At 40.6% G+C, this 25,886-nt stretch overlaps 1 protein-coding gene across 2 annotated transcripts; it reads left to right on the plus strand.

The window, feature by feature from the left end:
- LOC116064978 (gap junction delta-2 protein-like) lies at window positions 1-20,400 on the plus strand. 2 transcript variants are annotated; one of them, XM_031320405.2, is made up of 3 exons: window positions 1-1,790; window positions 3,514-3,570; window positions 16,715-20,400. In XM_031320405.2, exons 1-3 carry the CDS (start codon window positions 1,720-1,722, stop codon window positions 17,574-17,576), a joined length of 990 nt encoding a protein of 329 aa, XP_031176265.1. In that variant the 5' UTR covers window positions 1-1,719; the 3' UTR covers window positions 17,577-20,400. The 2 variants fall into 2 exon arrangements, with proteins under 2 accessions (XP_031176265.1, XP_031176266.1); XM_031320406.2 differs by lacking the exon at window positions 3,514-3,570 and having other exon boundaries at window positions 9-1,790.
- The last annotated feature ends 5,486 nt before the right edge of the window (window positions 20,401-25,886 follow it).

Below are 25,886 nucleotides of genomic sequence, written 5' to 3' on the forward strand. Positions count from 1 at the left end.
ATGTGCTGTTATCCCCAATACAGTAAGATGGAGAAAGGGAGGAGATAGATGGGCTATGGGGTGGAGCAGAGCCACTATTTCCCTGTAATCCTCCTGGAAGCATGGGCTGGATGTGTGACAGAGAGAGTGAGGAAAGAGAGTACGGGCGGGAAACACCGCCGAGCTTCCAGACTGAAACAAAGGATTGCAGTGGAGACAGTGCAGAAGGCACGGTTAGATCTCAAATCCCTTTGCAACATCAGGCAGGAATAGACACACCAGTACGGTGGGAGGCATTGTTGCAAGCATAAGTAAAGCAGCGATCAGGGTAGCAATCCAAGCACATTTACCAGAAGGAGGCAGGGAGAGGGAGGAGAGAGAGCAGATCTATTAGAAAAGGAAGGGGGGGGGGGGTGTTGCATGCTCACAGAGTGTGACAGAGATAGAGCGATTCCATGAGCGAGAAAGAGACAGAGAAAGAGAGGGAGAGCACAAAGCAGAGATGAGGACCAAACGCTGAGATAGAGGTAGTTGGCAAGACTGAGATCTGCACACAAACGTGAGCAAAGGAGGGGAAGGAGGAAGAGAGTGGCGGTTGATGGAGAGCAGGAGGAGGGGGAGAGTGAGATGCAAGATGATGGAGCCCAGAAATAGGCTTCACAGGACAGCTTTTCATCCCCGCTCTCTGCGGCAGACATGACTCTGGGCATTGGACTGTGCAGAAATTAGCCAGGGGGACAACGCAGGACAGCAGGTCTGCAGCACACTGCCTTGGTTCAGCCTCACTGGATGCAGCAAGGCAGCTGATTTATTACTGAGGGGCTGGGTGGCAGCGTGCGTGTGTGTGTGTATGTGTATGCAGGTTTTTATTGGTCCTTATAGCACTCGGAGCTGTGGGAGCGACCATTCCTTCAGTCTTAAAATGACATTTAGCAGGCAGGAGCTTTGTGTGCTGGTGGGGATCTGCAGTCCTCAGTAGGAAGTGGGTGAGTGGGATTCAAAGCTGTGTTCGAGTGCAAGTGTGTGTGTTTACGGTGCTGTTTGCTGAGGTGAACCAAGGAAGATCAGATATGCAGTGTGTGTGTGTGCGTGTGTGTGTTTAGGTTAGAGTAGCAAGGGTGCAGCAAAGGCAAAGATCCTACACAATGCAAGGACGAGCGCAGAATAGCACTGATGGCAGGAAGTGCAGGTAGAGTACAAGGAGTGCCCTGGGGATAGGGTGGAGGACGAAGGCGGGCACAGAGGAGGAAGAGGCAGAGGAGGAAAGAACAAGGGGACGGAGAGAGGCAAGTGGAAAAGAGAGGGTGATCATGGCTGTCATACAGTGAGCTATAGCATATGCTGTAGTGCAGAACAGAGTGGTGCGGCAGGGGGAGGACAAGCATCACCGCGCAGGGGAGGGGGAGAAGGGAAGAGACTGAGGGAGAGAGGAGGGGGAGGCAATCAGCACAGCACCTCTCCTCCACCAGGAAGAGAAGCACAGCGGGACAGGCCCAGGAGAAGACACTCACTCTCCCACACACAGTCAAAGACGCACTGACGAGCAGCCACGTCAACGTGTAGAGGTCAAAAGGGAGCTGGTGCAGGACGGGGGTTGGGTGTACCCCCGCTGGCCGGCAGGTCCACAAGAGGACAGGCCGGTCCTGGGAAGAAATAGAAGAAAAAGGAGTCCGCTGGAGAAAGAGGGGTCGGCTTCCCAAGTCCTGTTTCTTCTGACAGCCCTGCCACCTCTCCATCACCATGGGGGAATGGACCATTTTGGAGAGGCTGCTGGAGGCTGCTGTCCAGCAGCACTCTACCATGATTGGAAGGTAAGACACTGATGGATTTTGTTTGTCAAGGTTTTATTTTCTGGTTTTGTATCTGTGGTTTTGTTTATACCGATGACCTGGGGTGTTTTTATGTAGCTTACAGTGTATGTTTTTCTGTATGTATCAGTTAATGAACCTCCCTCCTCAGGCTTGTCCCAGTGCTCTCCTCTGTTCTACAGTCCCCCACAGTCATCACTGCCTCCCCCATCCTTTCCTCCTCCCTGCTCTCCTCACCCTTATCCTCCACACCCATCATTAGTGAAGGGATAAACTAATTGCACATAATCAATAGCAGGCTTAACTGGGCATTATGGTTAATTCAGAGAGGTTCCTGTGTTGATACTACCTATTAGCCTAGCTATTGATAGATAATGCTTGATGCTGTTGGCCACAGACCAATAGGACAGAAGGAGGAGAGGGGAGAGGGAGTGAGAGGAGAGCAGAGGTGCGGAAGATGAAAGGATGGTGAGCAAGCAGGTGTGGGAGGTAGAATCAAAGGGGGAGAAAATGGCTCTGAACTGTGCGCGAACTTGAGACAAAAAAAAACAAGTTAATTTGTTCTTATCAGCAGACTTATTTGCATCATAGTGAAAGTCTGTTCCGACTTTTCTCATATTTTGTGAGAGAATGGTTCGTGGTGGAGGGTTGAACAGATGAGCTTTAAGTTTGATTAGCAGTGGAGACATGCCATGGAGACATGCTGTAAAATCTGTGTGAAAAATGTGCTTCACATCTTCTCTGTGTGATTAAGTAAATGCAAAAGTGAAATTTTCCACCCATTAAGCACAATCCAAATATCACGCTGGGACACTCATTTGGAAAATTGAGTCAAAGTGGTTTAGCCTGTGAAACCCAGCTGTGTAGATTTGTAATTTGAAAATTGCTTTTTCAGTAAAAAGACAAAGCCACGAGAGACTATGAATTTGACTGCACTGCTGTGCTCATTAACCCAGACCTCAGGTAGTCCGCAACAAGGGCATGGCCTAAACTTCTCTCTGCTCCAGTGGATTTTTGTGTGTGTTGCTCTGTGTGTAAGTTAAAAGAGTGAAAATTGGCCTCATGCCTTTATTGACTACACTAAGCACTGTGTGCACAGCACCATATGGCTATATCCTTCAAAATCAGCGATATTGTAACTGCATCAGAGCAACAGAGATGATGTGAGCCGCATTATAGCAAAACCTCTGTTGACCAGGGATCTGAAACCATGTGTGATGGAGATTTTCCTTCCAATCAAAACACTACACCAAGTCATTTCAGTGAGTTCTTCCTCTGTGGTTGAAAGTGCCTTAAACAATGAAATCACCTGGTATAGTCCTCAGATGGAATGAAAACCTGCATATAGTACAGCATGTTGACTTGATTTAAAGATGCATTAAGCAATATTCTGTGCCATTAATGATATGACTCCCTCTTGCTTATGGGAGTCACTCACTATGAAGCTCGCAGCTTTCAGCCATTTTTAGCTCATTGTTTTGGTTTCCGGAGCGACAAATCCAAAACAATGTCGGCTCGTATACAACTGTGGGCAGCCGCTCCCAACTCAGAAGCTAAAACAAGCTAATTGTATGCTAACTGCCCAGCGCGAAATGGCAAAGAGCCGAAGTAACTGGGGAAGAAACTCGAACATTTAGCAAGCCAAAAAGAGACAAATATTTTTCTCATGCGCTGGAAGACCAAACAAGGGCTAAACGCCAGTGAATATTGGAATTACATTCAACAGGTGGCCAGAAAAAGGAGACCAAAGGGATGTCCGTGTTGCTCTGTTTCTGCTGGATTTGTAAGTAGGCAACTGTTTGCTAACATGTTAGCCATAACAACTTCATAAGCTAATTGCTAACTGTTGTGAACTTGTTCTGGAGTCTTTCCGCCCCCTAGTGGTCAAAAATTACTTAATGCAGCTTTAAAATCCAGTCCTGGCAGCTGAATCAGTAATACCCTGTGAGCACAGGGTACAAAGAATGCTGAAAATCAATCTTTGGATGATTCAATGACTGTAAGCCACCTACAGTTTTTCAGAGGCACAGAAGCAACTCTCAATTTGTCTGCTACCTCTTTCAAAAGCCATAATTAACACTCTGATGATGTAATGGCTCCCTCTTGAATGCTTAATTTGAGCTATTTGTTGATCATGCACGTCACTGGTTTAACATACCTAAAATACATTTAGGCAAATGAGCAGTGCTTTTTAGAATAGTCCTTTGTGCACCAGTTTTTGTTCCTAATATGATATACTCTACTAGATTAATTACCCGCTGTGTAAACTTCCAAAATAACATAACATGAGATAGTGGAATGATATTATGTAAAATAATTCCCTCATACAGTAAGTAGTTTGTGTGATGCCCAGGACATCAGCTATGTTCTACTGTGCTGAATACAGTGAAATGTTCTGTAAATGATCCCTATGTGTTTTGGCTTCCCTCAGACTTTGTTTGTCCTACAAGGCTCTCTAGTTGACCCTAGGGCATTAGCTGTAACATTAGCTGCTTTCCAATGAGGTTCCCTTTTTCTACTCTGCTTGTCTATGCTATGCAAGTCAAGACACATTGTCTCCGGAATCACTTTGTACAGTATTTTGTGAGTATTTTAGGCTAGAGATCCCTACATTTGTTTTTACCCTTGCGCAACCCAGCAGTGGAGCAGTTTTTATTGTTGTCCCTGTTAGCTAGCTTGTTTGCAGGATATCTCAATAAATGTATTGGAGAATTATTATACAGTTTGGTGGACAGAGACATTGGGTTAGGGTGTAGCAGTTTATTATTAGGTGGTGGTCTGGATCTTGGCTTTTTACCTATAGACAGACATTTTCAGACATGACACATTCTTAGACAATACAAATAACAAAAAACAGCTAAAGATAAAGACTTGATTCCTAATCCAAAGCATGTGTCTGCATGGTCAGGAAATCAATGACACTTTACATTTAAATGATCAGAATGATGTTTTTGGATGTACCAGCAAGTTGGAGAATTGTTCACCACTGGCACCATTTTGTGCTGTAAAGATGCCTCCTAGATTGTTAATGAGCAACTCCACACTAAATCATGTATGGAGTCAAATTGTTGCACTGACCTCTATGGGTTGAAAGGTTCAAGTCTGTTGCACTACTGACTACACCCAACAACCCAGTTGGGTGTGGTCAGGTGTGGTCTGTTGCACTTGTGAACACAACCAACTACGATGTAGTGTTGCACTTTTGTGCATTGTGAAGTCCTGCACTTCACAGGGTGTGGCCGGAGCATGCAGCAACCACTAGATGGCATCACATGTAGGATGTTCAGCCTGTGTGTAGTTTCTTTGAAAGAGTTTGCATGTGTGCGCTTGCAGTTGAAAAGATGCTGTTCCAAAGAACAGAACAGTGATGTCTCCCTATGGCTGAAAAGTCTCCCCTGCATCAAAACTTTGGAACATGGTTGCATGTCAGTCATCTGTTTGAGTGCCAACCCTCTCTCTTGCAACATGAGGATATAGTTCTACCATGAGACACTGTTAGATAGCATTGTCGGATATCTAGACTGTCTAATCCAGCTACAATTAAGCTGTTTCTTAATTGTAGGTTTTAAGCTAACCTATGCCCATGCATAGGATAGACAATTAAACTAGGAATACATAACAGTGTTAAAAATAGAAATGGACCATCATTACACAGTGGCATAGGTTAGCTTAATTTTGGTCTTTGAAAGAGACAGACAAATTGAGAGTTGCTTCTGTGCCTCTGACTAACCACAGGTGGCTTGCATATTATGACTCATTCAAAGCTTATGTGTATGTATTGTGTATTGTGATTGTTTTAATAAGCCTGACTTCTAACTGGATAATGTACAGCGTGTGCATGGATAACCAATGACTGTAATCATGATAACACAGTAGAATAAATCATTGTCAAGGCTGCATTAACCTTATTCTCTAGCCCAAACCACATTGACTTTATATTCACAGTTACAATGACTCTTGGACTTTCAGCATTAGATAACTGGCAGTTTAGTACGGCCTGTAAAGGGTCTGAATGTATCTCAATCAGTGTGTTAATTAAAGAAATGAATTAAGTGTCTGTTCTTGATAGGCAGAGGTAGCATGCTAACTAGTGAGGACACAACCAGTGCTATAGATATAGTTGGTGCATATAATAAAGATACAGGGTTTTTGGGCTTATTTGATCAGAATTTGTAGTGGAACATACTCATACTTATTACAAATATTTTCTTTTGACTGACTTTCAAAGCAGCATGTTGCTACGCAGCAACTACAGATGATCATGCTTTCTATTGACTTCAACATACCTGATTTTTGTCATCCAAATTAATAAATTGCTTTTCTGATGATATGCTGATGATACACTGGTGCATGTGTTTAAAATATAACACCAGCAGCCTTGATAATGTTTGCAGTTGTCTAATATGTCTCATAATGATTCATTTACACTTATAATAGGTTTGCAACCAATATTAAACTGACAGAGATTTGTTGGTAGGTCTGGTGTAGCACTTTACAAGAGCATCATGTACAAATAGCCAAGTCTTGTTTCTACAATTAAAAGTGTTATTCATTTACTTTTCCTTTCATATAGGAATACTATACTAGGATACTGGTATTTAAAAACCTTGACCATATATATTCTCATGCACACAAAACATGTTTAATCCAGTGGGACAAACAACTGCTTGTGTAATTGGCCAGTCTGCCAAAAACAGAGATTTGGCTACACAACACTGCAAACAATTGAATGTTGAGAGCATTTGTCTAGCATCTAAGGACATCCCATCATTTTTTACATTTGAGAAATCGCTGTTATTTTCTTTAAAATAAGTTCTATGCATTTTCATTTAACGTCTCGGACTGCCCTAAATATTCTATATAAATATCTGAATGTTCTGCTATTAAACATAATTCTGTGATGCATACTTCTGTCTGAGGGCAATAAAATGTATCATACACATATGTTATATTAAAACATGACATACTACATCTTTGGTGCTCAGGTGTTTTGCAGAACACAGGTGTGCTTGTATGTGTGTTCTACCATAAGAGGATGACGCCTTTAGTTTTGAGATATACACCTTGCAGGTAGGAAGGAAAAAAGAAAGGAAGGAAGTGTGTTGATGCATCTTTCCTTACACTGCAATGCTGTAGTGAGGTCAGTGCCAAAGACAAGCAGAGCGAGAAAAAAAAGAGGCAGAGATAATGGAGGACTAGAGTGATCTAAGGGAGATAAAATAATAAAGACTGCTGGATGGAAGAATAGAGAGGAGAGAATGTGAGCTGTAGAACAAAAAGGGTACAAGGGGGGTGGGGGGAGGAGGAAGGAAGAGAAGTTTTGTATCTGTGTCAGAGCTCATTCCTCTGAAGCTGCTGACTGACCCTGCTACTTAGGAAACAGTCTGCACACAAACTCGATATGTGTCCTCTGCATTGATGGAGATTTCTAAAAATACGCAAGACCTTTGTGTTTTTTAATTTTACATTAATCTGAATGTAATGCTCAAACTGTAACTCTCATAAAAGGTGAGGATGATGCCATCTTGAGAGAAATTTCATGCAATATTCACCATCTATGCAAACACAGCAGTGCAGGTTTGGCTGAATAAACAACGGCTTTAATAAGCAGAAGTTCTCTGTTGTTAAAGGTGTAATGAACTCATCATATATTTTGCATTACATTGTATACATTGCATTTCAATCACAATAATAGTTATGTTAGAAAATAGAATTTTGTTCATATTTAATTTATGTACTCTATGAAAAACTCTATATCCATTTACTTTGTATTCGTTTTTTCATGTGTAACAGAGATAGATCTATTATTTAACATCTATCACTCCCCACTTTAGCATTATAAGTACTTCATAAAATCTTAATAAATGCTATGTGACTCTTGTTGCAAGTTGCTACTGATGTCAAGTCTTTCATTAAAAATGTATGCAGATTTGTCCAGCCTTTTAATATAATGGACAGAGTGGTTCTTTGTTTATATGGTAAAACAACAGCACTTGAATGGACAGTCCTAAAAAGGTTTGAAGAAACCAAAATATCTACAGCCTTGTTTGTTGGCTCTAAAAGCAAAATACAGATGAAAAGTGGTTCACTGCCATAGTTTTTACAGAACATTAGGGACTATGAGTATTTTTTGTGTTCGCTCTCGACTTTGCCTAAATAGGTCAGGATATTGACAAGAAGGAGGTACCCTACTTTGAGAAGGGCACCCTACTTCTGTCAATATAATTTAAGATGTAGGAATGCTCTGCTTTAATTGAGGGCATCATCCTGTCTATTAGCGAACCAAAATGTATTTCAAGTATTAATAATAAGCTTCCTGGATAAAAATCTATAGTGTCTGAAAAGATTGTGTTGCAAAGCAAAACAGTGTAAGCAATATTTCAGCGTTTGACAGGATTAGTAATCCATCATGTTTTGGTGAGGAGCGGGACTGTCTTTTAAATGAAACCATTTTTCTGCACATCTAGAGTTGTCATTAGCTTATTTGTGTAGCAATCCTTGATGTTGAATGTTATTGATTATACTGTTCGACAGGGGGATTTCGCCAGTAAAGCTGAGCTCAGCTTTCATTCAGCGTAGGCTATTATTCATTCTAGCAACATATTGATGGTGTGTGTATGAGCTTCACCGGGCGTGTAATGTTTCCCTATACATGGCCTAAATGTTCTTTATTTCAATGATTTCCCCACATATTGGAATTCCTTAGTTAGGTTAGAACAAGATGTATTAACCTTTTATGGCCAGTGGCCCCATTGTCAACTCTCATAAAAGTACAGTACTATGTTTTCGGGGCATAATTTCAAGATCATAAAGGCAGCTACAAGTAGACTGTACAGACATATGATTTTAAACCTTTGTATTGTGCAGTTAAGATGTATCCAGCAAATATGAATATATCAGTCTTAGAAATCTATAATTAAATTAAAGTTAAACTTACTGGGTAGTTAAGATTTTGAATATCTGTGGTTTTGTTGTATTTTGTATTCCAAATAAAAACATATTTTAAATTACCGTAGCAGTTCATTAATGTTTAGAGTGCATTTTTAATTACAGTGAGTTATCTTGAAAATAATAGTACGTGACTACAGTATTACATGAGGGAATTGCAGTGTCTGATACGTGAGCCATATTTTCTTTATTGTGCTTTTGATTTTCAGAGTAGATCGCTGATGAAAATGTATGCTGCGTACCAAAGTTAAAATCAGGATGGGTGGCAAATCACATTAAAAGTATGATGGAATTAAAAGTATCAAACTCAATTAATGGTGCAACACAGAAATTCACAGCCAATTCTAGTGATCAGTGACAGCCAGGTAGCATCACATTGCCAGAAATATGAATAATCTGCCATAAAGTTGGCAGAGTTGGTGGCCATAAGACTTTTTCAATTTTTTTTCACTCAGAACTTGGATGTTTTTGCAGCAACAAAACAGTTCACCTTACATCTGATGACAGCTACTGTGGGTTGTGTTGTTAAAATAATTCACTTTAAAGCTGCACAAATCAACATTTATTATGTTAGCAATAAATAAAAAAACTACGTGTAATGTGAAAGGGGTCGCTCACGGTGACAAAACCACAGAGAATTATCACCCGACTCTGCAGGTCCCGTCAGCTCTACAGAGCGCTTTAGCATCTTTTAGCTCATTGTTTTGGTTTCACAATCCTCATCAACCTTGTTTCCAACTGCAGGCGGCTGCTCTGTACACTTCAACAGCAGTGAAATGAAAACACCTGAAATGTGACATTGTGGTTACCATGGTTAACTCTGCAGCAAATGTATATTTCATCAATTGTTCACATTAATTACTTTTTATTATTATCAGTAGACACAGTGTAGTGTAACATCAACTATGACGATATTAACAATATCAACGATATATAACAATATAAACTATCGATAGAAATAGATTTAGTGAGAAACTTTGTGTAGAACAAAAACAATTACAAAATTTTCATGTTCACGTCAGGTCATTTCTTTCTACATCCTTGAATCCTACATCTTTGTTTTTCTTGCACACAAGCTGGCTAAGTGGAACAATGCCTAGTCAGCTGAGTCAGTGACTATTATGACTGAGGAGGTTAAGCCATGTCAGTCCCATGTGCTTCTGGTTAACTGCCAGCTATTTTAATACATTAAGAAATGTGACAAAAATGCACAAGGAGCCTGAGAAACGTATTTCCTTTATAATCAGAGTGCAGTTTTGCATCACATTCACTCCACCACAATATTAACCACTCTTAATAGTCTACATCACGTGACTTGATGAAACATGACAACTCCAGCAGCCATGATAAATTAACTGTAAGGTTAGCCATGTAATTCCAGTTAACTACAACTGAAAGAGAGAAAAAGCTTGATAAAATAACGTAGTATGTTAAGTTACACATTTCAACAGAACAGAACAGAAATTTAACTTGGGACGCATCCTGTATTTACATCATCTACTGATTGGTTCCCATGTACTATATATATGATTCCTATATAGGGTTTGCAGCCCATTTGCCAAGGAGTTTAGAAATATATATAATTTCCCACAATTTCCCTCATTTACTTGCATCGTTATAGGCTGACGTAACATACATTCAGCCAAATCTGTGTTCAGATTGGTTAGTTGTCACTGTGGGATGATCACAATTTTTCACAACAAGGTGGAAAAATGTTAAAGGCATCAGGGAAAATTGGCCCTAAAACCCCCACAAAAATGATGGACCTTGAACTTCTGGGTCCACTTTTTTTGTTGTGTCTAATATTTTCTAACATATTACTTGCCAAACATTCTGTAAACACAGCGTAGGATTTTGAATACAGCTCCAGTTACCTACAGAAACTGTATGAACAGGAAACATCAGGTTTTGTTGTCAGTTCCTCAGAATCAAAGAGAAAGGGATTTTCTCTAGTCTCACTAACTATCATATATATGAGTCATTGCAGGCTGGCAGAGATTTGGCTGATACGTGTCCTCAGTTGTGCAGAATGCAATGCTGCCACAGAGGCAATTTACTACACCAAAAAACAAGGTGGTTGCAATAAGTCCAGTCCTGTTGGAAGGGGAAATAAATTTGACTGAGCTTAATTTTCCTTTAAGGGCTGCATGCAGAGTAAGGTATTTCTGCAAACTAAAATGGGTTACAGACATAAAATGAGTGGGCTGGGTGTAAATAACACTAATCTGCACTATGTCCCGCTGGATTAAAACCCATCTTCTGCTTTTATTTTTATATTTGTGTTGATCATGTACCTCTGTCATTGCTCCAAATACTGAATGGAATACTGTATTCTAAAATCACGTATTGATGCAATCAGCAAAATATGCTGGTTATGAAAATGCTGATATCATTCATTTGAAGGTTTTCAAGTTATTTTAGAGAGAATTGCTTTTGCATAATGTTTGCATCCCTTAGTTAGAATTGAGATGAATGCCAGAAAAAGACAAATGGGATGGAGGAAGGCTGCATCTGGTATACACTGACATCATCACCACGCATGGTTAGGCTGTGCAGTGAGTTAATAGAAAAGTTGTGTGTAGAATTTCTTCAAACATAATATCCTCTAGCTTTAGGCAATGGTTGTGTTACTTGTTTGTTTCAACAAAGAAGTCTAGATTTAGAAAAAAAGATTTTAGCATAGGTTATTACTGATATTTTAATTGTAAATTGTAAGTAAGGTATTATCATAACTCTAAACCTGTTCATGTCTATCTCAGCCTAGGTATAATTGAGGCAGTTACCTGTAGCGTCTCCCCCAATTAACTTTCTCTGTTTCCTCCTTTATTCCTGAAAAACAGCTGGAAGTCATTTTCTTCAGAGTTGTTGAATGAGCAAGTGAGATAATTAGATTTCTGCACGTGTTGTGGCACAAAGGAAATTCACAGTTTGAAAAGGCCTCTATGATGTAAAATCCCAAACTTTGAAGAATCCTATTTTTAAAAACCACTCATCTTTTATACTCTTAGTAAAATACTCCTGAAGTGTTTAAAGAAGAGGCCAGAAGTTAAGTAAACCACCACACAAGCTTTCTATGAAGGTATTCGTCACGCTGACTCTTAGTGGCACCTCAGGCGGTCACGCACGTCTGCCTCATATGTGGGCAAGACCTAAAACTATTAAAACAGTTTGAGAGAGGAACAGTGGATGAGGGGCGGGAGGAAAGAAATGTCTGCACTCTGATAATTAAGCTACCTAATTTCTATGCCTGGTAAGGTCTTTATTCATTATGTTCTGCCATCAGCAATCAGTGGAGCTTATTATTGAGAGCATGTGGGTGGAAGAATATTTTTACTCTACATATAATAGTGCACTTAGCCTTTAGAGGACTGTCAGAGAGCCAGTATACCTAAATGTGCAGATATACTTTTTATGTTTGTTGACTCATATACAGTAACGGGTAATTTATATTCACAATGTGTGTGAGTAAAGTGTGTGTGTGTTTCCCAATGCCTCTCTTGTGCTCGAGGCAATTGTTGTCCCTGGAGGCTGGCGACAGCAGCTGCTGTATGAATGAATGTTATGTGTGTGTGTGTGTGTGTGTGTGTGTGTGTGTGTGTGTGTGTGTGTGTGTGTGTGTGTGTGTGTGAAAGCCTCTGGGAAAGACACAGCCTGCATGTCCAGCCGACACACCAGCTGAAGAGCAGCTACCATTACACTATACACACAATCTTACAGGTCAATCAGCTGCCTACAGATCAGTTTGTATAGTTATGCAGCAGCCAAGTATCACGTCCTTATCCTTACTCGCTCCTCTTGTCGTGCCTCTCGACATCAATGCTTGTCTTTCAGTGCTGTTGATCTTTGCACTTAATGAAAATACCAGCTGTCAGTGATGAAGCACAAGGAAATTGTAAAACAAAAAATAGAAACTTACACATGTGAGCCCAATTCAGATATTCAGACTGGATTAACTTTCTTCCAAATCTTATTAAATCTCTGGCACAGTGTGAAGGATTTAGAACCGACTCAGCCAGTGGCTTTATTTTAGTATGCTGCCCTGAGGTTTGAGATACTAAAAATTATAAAATCCTTTTCATCATTTATGGTAGTTATTGAATATTCTGCAGGATCAGGCTGTCCTGTCCCAATCTGCGCTAATGTACAGTATTGGCTCGTTATTCTGCAGGATTTAAAACACTGATGTTTGCAGATAACCTTCGTCCACTGCTTTCTGCTAATGCAGCAATCTGTCCGGTGCTGATTATCCTGCGTATACACACACACACACACACACACACACACACACACACACACACACACACACACACACACACACACACACACACACGCACACACACTCAATACTTGCAATGTCTTGAAATTTTTTAACGACATAAATCTGCACAACAAACAAAGTATAGACGGAATATCTGCAGTACAGTACTTAAGAAAAGTTTTGCTATCCATAAGTGCGTCTGAAAATTGTTACTGTTGAGGTGAGCAAAGCTGCAGTGGTCACCTGGCGCAAGATGGACCTATGCAAGGCCGCTGCAACATGAAAGGGAAGCCCGCCACCATGAACAGCTTATTTGTTCTTGTGTTTTTAATCCCCACTGTCACATTATTTACACAAATTAGGAAAGAGCATTGGGAATTACATATTTATAATTAATTTACAGGGTGCCAGTTGTCTATGCAATGAGGTAAAGCATCACGACCAAATTCTCCACTGGTATTTGTCTACGTTTGAGGTCAACATCATGGCAATAAACATGGCCCTTTTGGACTTAACAATTTGATGAGGACCGTCCTGATGCATCATTTCTTTTGGTTTATGTTAAATTTAGCAATGAACTTAACTTTATTTATATATCATGTAGAAACAAGCAGAAAACCAGTTGCTGATGTGGGGCTTTCACACTGTGTCTCATCAATTCTTAAAGCTTGGAATTAGTTATATTTTCAGTGATTTACAGGCATATGTACATAGACTTTCAATGAAAAATGAGTTGGGATTAAATTGGTACATATGTAAATATGCTTTATAGTTTATTTCTTTAGTTTTTCAGCTGTATTTGTGCCTATAAATAGTGAAACTATATTTTTAGAACTTTGAACTGTGTCATTTTTGGATTCCTGGTAGCTTTATACTTAGTCAAAGAAATGATAAGACCGACTTTTAGCTGAGTATGTGCTGAAAAAAGGAGACCGTGCATGTGGGGAATAGACAGTTCAAAAAGTGCCAAAATGAACTCCTGAGGGTGCAGGCTGCCACTAAAGCAAGCCTCACATACAGTTTAGTCTTGTGTGTGTATAGGATAGGGGATAGACAGTGTCCACTGGTCTGCACAGAACATAAAGAAGAGCCTGTTTCCAGTTGATTGCAAACTGCTTATACAGGGGTGTTGTATGTATTTTAATCTGCAGAGATTCCATCACAACATCTGTAAATAATAAAATTCAAACCATCTAGTAGGTCTGAATGATCAAAAGTATTTGAGAGAAAGAGGATCATTGTAGTGGACACTTTTACCTTGAAACCCCTGTCCAATCTGTGAGCTTGTGTCACTACACAGAGATGTGGATAGCAGGAAGACTTGGTGACATTTAGTTAATGTTATTATGATGTAGTAATTATGACTGGCGAGAGAAGAAGCAGACCTTGAATAGAACAGACAGTGAATGCAGACGTGCTGTAAGCTGCTTTCTATCCTGTAATATCATTTTAAATCAGCATCCAGAGCCATAGATTCTCACACTGACACTCAGTATGAACTAGTTTCGTGTTTCCCATATTATCTAAACAAATATTTGCATATAAATGAGCAGTGCTTATCGAAGATTTCTATCTCATTGAGCAGTATGCGTCAAATGACTCCTTGTGGTGCAGAGAAACATCAATATCAGCCCTTTCGTCAGATCCACACTGCTGTCAAACCACCAGTGAAGGTAGATACATCCTGCACACAAGGATCAGAGAGTGACCGAATGAAAATAACGTACACAACCCACATCTAACTTCTGGAAGACCAAAGGTGCAGAGAAGCTTTATTCTGTTATATTTCCCAACATACTGAAAGTCAGCGTAGCGTGTATGCTCACAGCTGCTCCGAGCACTGACGACCGGACATGTTTGCCATTTTGCACAAGTCATACACATGGCTGACTCTCCCTTTTTTCTCTATGTCCTTGTGTCTGTCTTGCTGCTGACACAAAAAAACACACAGGCATGCTCTTGCAGGTAGAGTAAAGACAATCCTACTGCGACGCACTGCTCTATTTCAAGTCTTTTTCACACTAACATGTGTTCCACTGCTATACCTCTTACCTTTTCATGAGCTCTCTTCAATTGCCTCATTGAAAGACATTTATTTTTTCACATCCCAAGAAAAAAATTAACTTTTCAGATCACTACTTATTTTGTTGCTGTGATAACTGGCCATGGAAAGCGAGTGTGGGCTTGTTTGAGGCCTAATTAAATGCTACACTACGGAGTCTCATTTGACATAACAACAGACAGAACAAACTGCATTTTAAAATGCACAGGAATCGTATAATGTTACATTACCTGAATTAAAGGCTATTGTCATATAGCTGCCATTTACCCCAGTTCTTCTAACCCACCTGGGGCCACCTCCCATCTATGTTTGTCCCTCCAGTTGCCTTGGGTTGCCCTCCTGTGCTTGGAAACAAGTGTGTTCCAAGTAATTGGCTCCTCTACGCAGGGAACATGCACATCCACTGCATTGTGGCATAAACACCAGGGAGTCCCATGATGTGCAGGCTTTCCTCGCTCATTAGAAAGAGCTGACAGTGCAGCCCTAAAGCCCCAGTCCTCCTCCGCAGTGCTCATGCTGGATCGACACCAGAAGATAACAGTACAGCACACCAGTCTCTCAGAGGGCATAAAAAGCAGCTGCACTGCTCTCTAGATCCTCCAGACCCTGCACACATCTCTCTCTAACTGTAGCAATGCACTAATGAGGCTCAATGGGAAGTCCCCCCAGTGTTTATTGGATGCCATATATGCATATATGGTTCAGCAATAATCAGCACTCACACTATGACTCTATTTTACCAGATTTGAGGCAAATCTTTTTTTTTTTTATACCTGAGCTTTTAAAGACACAGTGGTTGACCCACCCATAATATGGTGCCAGTGAAAAGAGGTCAAAAGGTATTTTAACTAATTGGTACAGCAGTTTAATATTTCTTAAATAGCTTTGCAACAATGATAATATTTATGACAGAACACAATGAGGCAGAAATGAATATTATCGGAAATTATGTTCGGAAAAATGCCTACCATGGGTTTTACAACACTAATCCTTAAATCAATGGATTGGGGAATGACAATCACTGTTTAAGCATGTACAGTATGTGCAGTCAACACACACGCACGCACGCATGCACGCACGCACGCACGTACACACACACACACACACACACACACACACACACACACACACACACACACACACACACACACTGATGTCCATGTTAGTGCTGTTCCATTTCAGCTTAGCAGCGAAGATGAGTGTGAAATCACCTTTATCTTCTGACCACCACTCCTGTTTTAGTCTTTTATAAGTAGTGAGCTCATGTGTGCATGCTATCTAGAGCGCAACTCTACCATCCTACAGTGTTGTTTGTCACAGCAGCTGAGTGATAACACGTGCAAACACACATACATTCATGCATGAACATACCCATGCACACACAGGCACATAGATAGGTCCAACAACTTGCCTGAAATTGTTTCTTTCTGTTGCTCTGAAATGGTTTTAGGGTACACGGTGAACATGAACAAAGCAGCATCCAATCAACAGCTAGATTATGTCGAACCAAGACTTCACTCAATCAATTTTAAATTGTCAGAATCATACCCAGATATTTCTTGAATCTCTGTGCATTTGTTCCTCACTAACTGGCATTGCCTGTCTCCCTTTCGCCCCCTCCCCTTCCTGCCCTTTCCTTCTCCTTCTGTCTCTCTGCAGGATCCTGCTGACAGTGGTGGTGATTTTCCGTATCCTGATAGTAGGCATAGTGGGGGAGAAGGTGTACGAGGATGAGCAAATCATGTTCATCTGTAACACCATGCAGCCCGGCTGCAACCAGGCTTGTTATGACAAGGCCTTCCCCATCTCGCACATCCGCTACTGGGTCTTTCAGATCATCTTGGTGTGCACGCCCAGTCTGTGCTTCATCACATATTCCGTCCACCAGTCTGCCAAAGCACGTGACCGAAGTTACTCTCTCCTGCATCCTTACATGGATCACCATGGTCACGGTCACCACGGCCGCCATCATGACCATCACGCTCGCAAGCTACACTCTCGCAACATCAACGGCATCCTGGTGCACCCCGACAGTAGTAAGGAGGATCATGACTGCCTGGAGGTCAAGGAGATCCCCAACGGACCCCGAGGTTTCCCTCAACACAAGAGTGCCAAAGTGCGACGGCAGGAAGGCATCTCCCGTTTCTATGTCATCCAGGTGGTGTTCCGCAACGCGCTGGAGATCGGCTTCTTGGCCGGCCAGTACTTCCTGTATGGCTTTAATGTGCCAGGGATGTTTGAGTGTGATCGCTACCCATGCGTAAAGGAGGTGGAGTGTTACGTGTCTCGTCCCACAGAAAAGACCGTGTTTCTGGTCTTTATGTTTGCAGTAAGCGGCGTATGTGTGCTGCTCAACCTGGCTGAGCTAAACCACCTTGGCTGGAGGAAGATAAAGACGGCCATGCAAGGGGTGCAGGCCCGAAGGAAGTCCATCTGTGAAGTGCGCAAGAAGGATGTTTCACACCTGTCCCAGACCCCAAACCTGGGCAGGACCCAGTCTAGTGAGTCAGCCTACGTCTGACAGAGGCTTCTCTGCCTGGGGGCTCAAGGACCTCTTACATTTTGGAGAAGAGCTTTTCCCTGGCCCAAGACCCCCGATCATTAGGGCACAAAACTTTATTAAAGTATTATTATTCAGGAGCACAGACGGACTCAGACAGACTGTGTAGTCACGAGGAAGCATCAGTTCACAAAGTCTTTGACACTTCAGGAGGGAAGAATCACCTTCTTAAAAAGGCAACTGTCTTGCTTTAACAAAGCTTACACCTAAAACTTACATGATGGAGAGTTCTGCTCTGCCTAGGTGACACTAGGTGCCTTCAAAGAACCCAACCGATTTAACTGAGCAGTTACTAACAATATTAAAATACTGTAACGATAGTCTGAGGTTGAATTATCTGAAGTTCTTTATTATTTGCCTTTGCTGTAGGTCAGAAATAATCCCCTCATCTTCCAATTATATGTGCATATGCAAAAGCTTAAGCGTGTGCATGCATACGCATGTGTGGGAAAAAAAGGTAATGTTTGACATAAGTCAGAAAATTGAATGCTAAGCTAATTTGAGCTACTTAGAGAAAGATAATGTTATTTCGCATTGTCCATGATCTTCGAGTAAAGTCACTCGGCGGACAAACAAGCACCTTTTTTTAACATGTTCTGCGAAACAAAAACAAAAAACCAACAGCATTAAAACTATCAGCAGACACTGGAACACTGTATTTCTTGTCAGTGTACCAGGCTTTTTTCTTAAAAAATTGTCTCTTCTTCATATTCTTTATTTCATTAGGTGCCAATCAGACAGCAGACTGACATTGCCTGGGAGCTTTTGTTCAAAGTGAGACACATGGTGCACTAAAGATGAGTTAGATTTACTTTCCAACACTGTGTCACGCACCACAATGCTCCCAATGCCTGCAAGGCATGCTGTCTACTCTCAGAACGCACTGAAAACAGTTGGGGAAAGTATGCCAGTGTTTCCACTTTGGTTCTTAAAGTGTGATCACTGTCTAAGGGGCTGAATGGAGTTATATAAAAGATTTTTTCAGTTAAACAGGAAAAAGTATTGTAGTCACAAATATTTTAACGTGTAACCTCAAGCTTTTTTTCACAAGCAGATTTGGTGCCATATTTCAAAGTTACTGTACATAGATGAAATGTAATAATTACACTTAGCCTTTTCCCTGTGCGGTGTAGATGGGCTTCACTTGGATGGGGAAACAGGGGTGTGGGTGGTAATGAAGATTAATCATAGATTGCCAGCTTTAACAATATGTATTATTAATGTGCCCTTTGTTAAGCCTTCATCCTCTAATGGAGAATATATGTTCCGAAAAGTGTCCCCCCCCCCCTCCCTCCCTCCCTTATGGACTTTGAAAAAGGCATGTTACTGAAGTATTAATAGAATGGATAGATTATGACATGTAACTTAAAAAGAGACTGTTTTATTTATTTGCATCCTGCTCCTGTGAAATGTAATACTCAGCATGCATGAAGATGAAAAATATAAAGAGATATTAACATAGAATCCCATTGAGGGAATATTGAAAGTGAGTAACTGAAAGGCTCCAGAACTGCAGCAATAATAATATAATATAGTATGTGAAAAAATATGTGAATAAATTATTATGCAAACAGAGATTTGGGCTGTGCTGTGTTTAACAAACAAGTGGGAATTACTGTGTAATGCTGCCATTTTACTTTTATAAGGATGTTGTGAGTGTTAAATGACTGTATCACAGTGACACATGCTAAGGACATCTTACCACTACTGCCACGACACTAATACCACAGTGTGAATATTACAAGGAAAAGTCATGCATTCAAGTTGCTTCTTAAGTAAAAGTACAGCAGTATTATCAGCAAGATGTTGTGAAAAGTGAAAGTACTCAGAAGAAACTCCCCTGTGAGTGTTATAGTATGTTTTATTATATTATATTGGATTGTTAATACTGATGCATTAATGTGTAAGTAGCCTTTTACTGCTTTAACTGTTAAGTGTAGAGCTAATTCCATCAACTTTACATACAATTGGGTAGTAATAGCTATAAAAATGCACCACATTTTATAATTCATCATCAACTAAATCTTTATCTGCAAAGAACTGTCAAATCAGTTAAGTGGAGTAAATGTTTATTTTACACCAATATGTTGCGGAAAAGAAGTATTAAAGTAGCAGAAAATTGAAATACTCAAGTATAAAAAAATTACTTTATTACAGTAAATACTTACTTGCCCCCACTGGTGGTGTACGTGGCAGTGTGGTATTACTGTAACATAAAATATACATTAGCTTTTCGTGCTCTATATTATACATAGGTATATACAACACAGAGTGCAATGCAGTGCTTTCAGCTGAGGCAAAATCTGCTTTAACATTTATCATTCATCACTGAGAAATGATACATCTCTGAGAGATACATTAGTGCAATCTCTAAGTTTCTGTTGATAAATTATTGAAATTATTGTATTTCCATCATATAAAACTCCTGATTTTCAATTGTGCTTTTGTTCATTTACTCATAACTCATAACATAACACATAAACACATCGCATCATAACTGGTGAAACTGTATTTTCTTTTACTGTAAAATGTTTCTGTTACCCACTGTTGTTTCTCAGGCTTAACGTCACGCGTAGGCAGATAAGTTATTAGAGTGGACCTGATAATTTTAGTAATGAGCGAGGTTACTGAGGGAGAGAAAAGAGATGTGTGGGGGCGGTGAACCTTTTAGTGTTATTAAACCTCATGTGGCCGTGTCCTGGAGAACATTGAAAGCATAGTGGGACTACAGGAAGAGGGACAAGGGTGATGAAGAGGTGTGTTAATAAAGCTGATTGTCTGATAAGATGAAGAGTAATGCATTTCGTCATTGTTCATTCACTTAAAGGCCACGCGGTGTTCCTATTGACATGTGGGTAGCTGTGATTGACTCTCTGCTGTGTGTAATATACATTCAAATCAACAAGACCCCCCCCCCCCCCCCACATGCGCACAAACACACACACACACACACACACACACACACACACACACACACACACACACACACTCACACACACACACACACACACACACACACACACACACACACAGAGTCAATAAAAGCCTAAACAAAAGCATTTCTGAGTATGTAGCCAGGCCGGTTGCTGTGGTGACAGGAGGACAGTAATGATGTTAAGCACCACAGAGACTACAGTACAGTACAGTACAGTACAGTACAGTAGTGAAGGGCAGAAGCAGCACTGCACCATCTCTCCAGGCTGTCGTTTCTCCACAGCATCACGTCAACACACTCCAGTGAAAGTTAGACACATTCTGTTTTATTCTGCAGCTGCGGCCCAAGTGGAAGCTAAATAACAGGTAAGTAGAATGATTACCTGCTTAAGAGAATGGCGACTTACAATAATTTGGTCTAAAGAATATATGGTAGAGTAGAAACCATAGTTAAAGTTTAAACATTTATATTTAATCGATTGTAATATTTATTTAGAAAACCTTACAATATTACACATTTAATGAAACATTTCCTTTCAGATCACTGCTTACCACAGGAGTTAACAAACAATTCTATTTTTAGAGTCAAGTTTTCCACATTCAGATAACTTAATTGAAAATATGTAAATTCTATATTTTTAATGAACATTGTGAAACTGATCATCTTTATCTTGTCCCAATTAACATAATTTAACGCAGTGGGAAATGTTTGCATTTCACACAGTGAGAGAAACCTTTTTACAGAACTTATATTTAAACTACTTACATTAAATGTATGCATCTCATGTTCTTCTATCAGGTGCAGTGTTACAGCACAGCATAGTTAGAAAAGAAACTTTAATGCCTACAAGATGATATATGAAGGTGTTTCTATATGCTCAAACCATAGATATAAACATAGCTGTCACTCAACACCCACATACCTCCACATTTATGCACTCAGTACAGTCCATTATAGCGCAAATGTATAACTACAACTTAGGAGCTCATCCTACCTACTCATGCATTAAGGCATGCAAATAGACTTAATAACCACACCGTATAATCACAGGAATGGTTAGGTGTGTTATAAAAAGTTATAGATTAGTAGGCGGCTGACATGCTAGACGGCGAATGACAAAAAGAACAAATGACCAAAATGTAATGAGATGCTTTCCTAAAAGAAAAAACTAAAACACATACCAACCTGCTGTGCAAATTAATCTAAAACGGGTGAGTGTGTGCTGTCCAATAGAATATGGATGGGCAAGCTGGTGCAACCCAACAGATGAGCCATATGCTGGTTTCAGCCCAAATATTTTCCACAGGAGTTGATTGGGAAATATGTTTAACCCCGTTATGAACTGTAAAATAACCATTGCTTAAACGTCCTCTATACATCTTTCCAAGTGTAGAGTAATGTGCAGTTCTTGTTTTTTAGATGTTCTTATCTTCTCTACACTAAAGTGGCTAAAATGAAAAATGCAACACTTTAGTCAGAATTAGCTCCCTGCTTCCACAAACACACCACCCTGTGCAGACGACTGACTACACTTCATCAGTTTCACCTTCATCTCACTTTAGTTTGTGGATGCTGATCAGATGAGGCAACTGGTTTTGTCTGGTTTTTGTCTAATCAACTGTTGACTAATCAACTGTAAATTCTCCTGTTCTCTGATGGTTCATTGAGGAAGTCTGCACATTAGCTGCTCCAAATCTCGTATTTTTGATACACAAAGCAGCCATAGGTAGATCATTTAGTCATCTACCACTGATGTTTGATTGCAAGAAAGAAATCATCAGTATCACTTCTTTTTCAGGCTATTTTAAGACATTGTTGTTCATGTCACAGGCCTGAGTCTTTTTCTGGCCTTGACCTACTGTAAATAAATCTAATTTAGAATAAAATTACTATATTATTTCTTCTCTGTAAGGATGAATCTGTGTAAGCTGATTGATTAGCATTGACGATCCATTTACAGGCATTCACCTTTGCCTCCTAATCAAATTTCCATCTGCTCTGTGACCTTCTCTCCACAGCTGATTCATTACTATCCCGTAATAAGACAGCAATAAGCGAAGAATCATTTCATTATTCCTCTCCCGTGTTCCTTGTATAGTTCCCTCTCTGCCTCTTCACTCATTCATAAAGATGAAATTAGAGTAGCCTTATTCCTCTCTGGAGCCTGCTCCACTTCTAGCCTCTAAATGTCTCTGCCCATCAATTTGTGTCAGTCTCCATTCAGCTCTCAGCAAGTGACTTGGTCTCCTTGCGTGATAGCCCAGCTTGGCACAGCCTCTCTGCCCTTCCTCTCTCTCTGTCTCCATCTGGTCTTCTCCTCCTCCACCTGACTCATTCCTCTCTGTTTCCACTGCCTTCTTACCTTCTCTGTCCTCTGTCATGTAGGCCTGCTCTGGCTTTTCCACCTGGATCTTCCTCTAATTGAACGTCGAAGCTGTCAAAGCTGCAGAATAAAGTCAGATTTTCTGCTGTACTGCAGGAAAGCCCTTGCTGACCCTAAACTGTCGTTGACCCCGAATTTTCCCTTTTCTCTCATCACAAAGGATTTTGTCAACTTTTTCAAAGAGAGCACTGACGAAAAACTGAGACATCTTCTCCTAGCAGCTCACCAGCTGTCATGATCTCCTTTTATAACTCTTCTGATGCTGGCCTGACACCTCACTCGCCCCTCTCCACATTAATCCCTAATCATGGTATTATTTAAAGCTGTGACTTCTTTAGTGCCCAGCCTTCCTGATACACTCATGCCTATTATGACATCTTACAGGATTAATTCTTCTTTGGGAACTTGCTGTGTGAGAGACAGATTTGGGGGGTATAACCTATCAACCAACTCAGGAATATACTCAGTAAAAAAATGGCTCTAAGGCAGTTGTTCTGCTAATTTATTTTAATGACATGGGTGACAAACTAAGGACTGTATAGTGCTTTTTTGAGATTTATCTTTCTTATTTAAATAAGAGTGGTGCAAAAATAAATCCAGCAATAATCTTTTCAGCAACTGTGGTCACCAAAAAAGCCAGGGTACAAAGGAAAAAGATTGGCAGTGTAAGGAAGTTGTTAAGATGGAATTTCATCATGTGCAGCTGAAAAGCAAAGATATCCTTCCACAGCTGAAGAACGATGTGAAAAAAATGCATGTACCTACATGCTCACATACAGTACTGTACAGTACCGTTCCCCCAATATCTTTGAAGATCCTGCTTTAGAACACCTGCACTGGGAACATCTAAGCCTGCATCCCATGACACTTCTTAATTTCTTACCCGGCGATTTCAAAAGGTTGATGATGTGAGAAGTAGTGGGTCATTTGATGCTGATTTTATTATTCTAATCCTGCATGGCCGTGAATTCTACTGTCAAACTACTGTAACGGAAACCTCGGTATATGAATTTTACCATAATGCTAAAATCATTTTTCTCAGAAGATACGGGCAGTTTAACATCTCTGGAAGTAATGCTTGTGAGTAATCCCTGCTTGGTCTCATTATATCAGTATGTATTTCTGTGAAGACCGCTACCTCATCAGAGGAGATCCGTCTCGGATACAAATCTGCGGAGGTTTTGATTTAGGGGAGAAAGCTGCAAGTAAGTTGAACACCTTCTGTTAATAGACCAGCTCCGCTATACAGTATGGCCAGAGATAATATGGATTACCAACATACAGCTCCTGCTTCCTCTCGTCTCTGAGACACAGAGTAGGACTTCACCTTAACAGCAACCCAAAGACATTCTTAAAACACTCCACCACACAAAGAGGACATATACTCTATACTTTATACTATACTGCAATGCTGGATTACAAGTACAAGGACAAAGCAGACTGATGTAAGCTGGATGCAATTGACAGAACTACTCATGTTGTATGCCATATATGCCCACAAACAGTCAACTGTATTTATGGCTCTCTTCCTCTACACCCATCCCCCACCCATGCACCTCTGCCTAATGGATCAATAAACAGAGGTCACATACATTAAGTGGAAGTCTTATCTTATTTTGTAATTGCACCAGATAGCATGTAGTTGGCATTCATCAGCTGTGTGCAAGTCAAGTAGAATAGAAGGATGCAGATTCTCACACTGCAGTGATGACTTTGCTTCAAAATGTGATATTTACAAAAACCTTGGCATGCAGTCATATTTCTAAATGATTAGAGGGTACAATCATCTGATTTGGGCTAGAATGTAAACAAGTAATTACCTGATTACTGTTGTGAGTAACACACACACACAAACACACACACACACACACACACACACACACACACACACACACACACACACACACACAAACACACACACACACACACACACACACACACACACACACACACACACACACACACACACACACACACACACACACACACACCGTCTCCACCTTGAACATGTGAATTGCACTGTAGACTATTTTTTCTGCACAGCTGGTTCCCGTCTCATAGTATTAGAGGGGGAGGTGGAGAGCAAAAGATTTATATGGACATTTAGGGGTCACTGTTTAGAGGCTGAGTGTCAGCAGAGTGAATGGTGTGTTTGGTGGTTAGGATAACACTGAAACACAGCGCCTCCAAGAGGACCAAACTGCACACTACAGCTCTCATGTGAGAAAACATGCATGCAAATCCCTATACTGTTAGAATCAGATTGTCTTCAACCATGTCACCACCGTTTCTTCCCCTTCATCTGAGGTCACACTGTACACATGTTAGTTATATAACCACTCAAACAGTACAGTGTTTTACTGGGTTAAAACTGCTGCAGCACTGTATATTAGGATTATTTGTCATGTACTTGTCTAAGAAGCGAAAGAAAACTGTAAATAATTCCATAGTGGCCACCTGGCACAGTTTCACAGACTCAAAGTGGAGAGAAGGTTGTGAATAACTGAGGACTTTAAACAGATGTTCCCTGCTGTGTCTAACTGGTATTTTTTCCTAAAGGATGAGGCACTGCTGGACCACATGTGGTCTTAATCTAGACTTTTTTATTCATCCACATATCTCATCATCCCACCGCCCACAGCTCACTGCTGCTGATGATCTGCGGCTGTGTGCATGTCATGTCTGGATAGAGGTGATCCTGCACACTGGCTCAAACATCGTCTGTTTAGTAATGCAACATTGACAATGTGCAAGATCCTTTCATTCGTCGAGATGTTGGCTTTTCTATCACACAAGACTGCGGAAGGACATGAAATGTTCTGAAGAAATAGAAAGTAGAAAATTCCCATTCAGCTACACTACTGTAGACCCAGTACACAATCATGTTAACATTTAGTTTTAAGCTGGCATTTGGCCACAGGAGCTTTCACAGAAATATGCAAACATAATCAGG

Source organism: Sander lucioperca, chromosome 13 (assembly GCF_008315115.2).
Source record: "Sander lucioperca isolate FBNREF2018 chromosome 13, SLUC_FBN_1.2, whole genome shotgun sequence".
Classification (NCBI taxonomy): Eukaryota; Metazoa; Chordata; class Actinopteri; order Perciformes; family Percidae; genus Sander; species Sander lucioperca.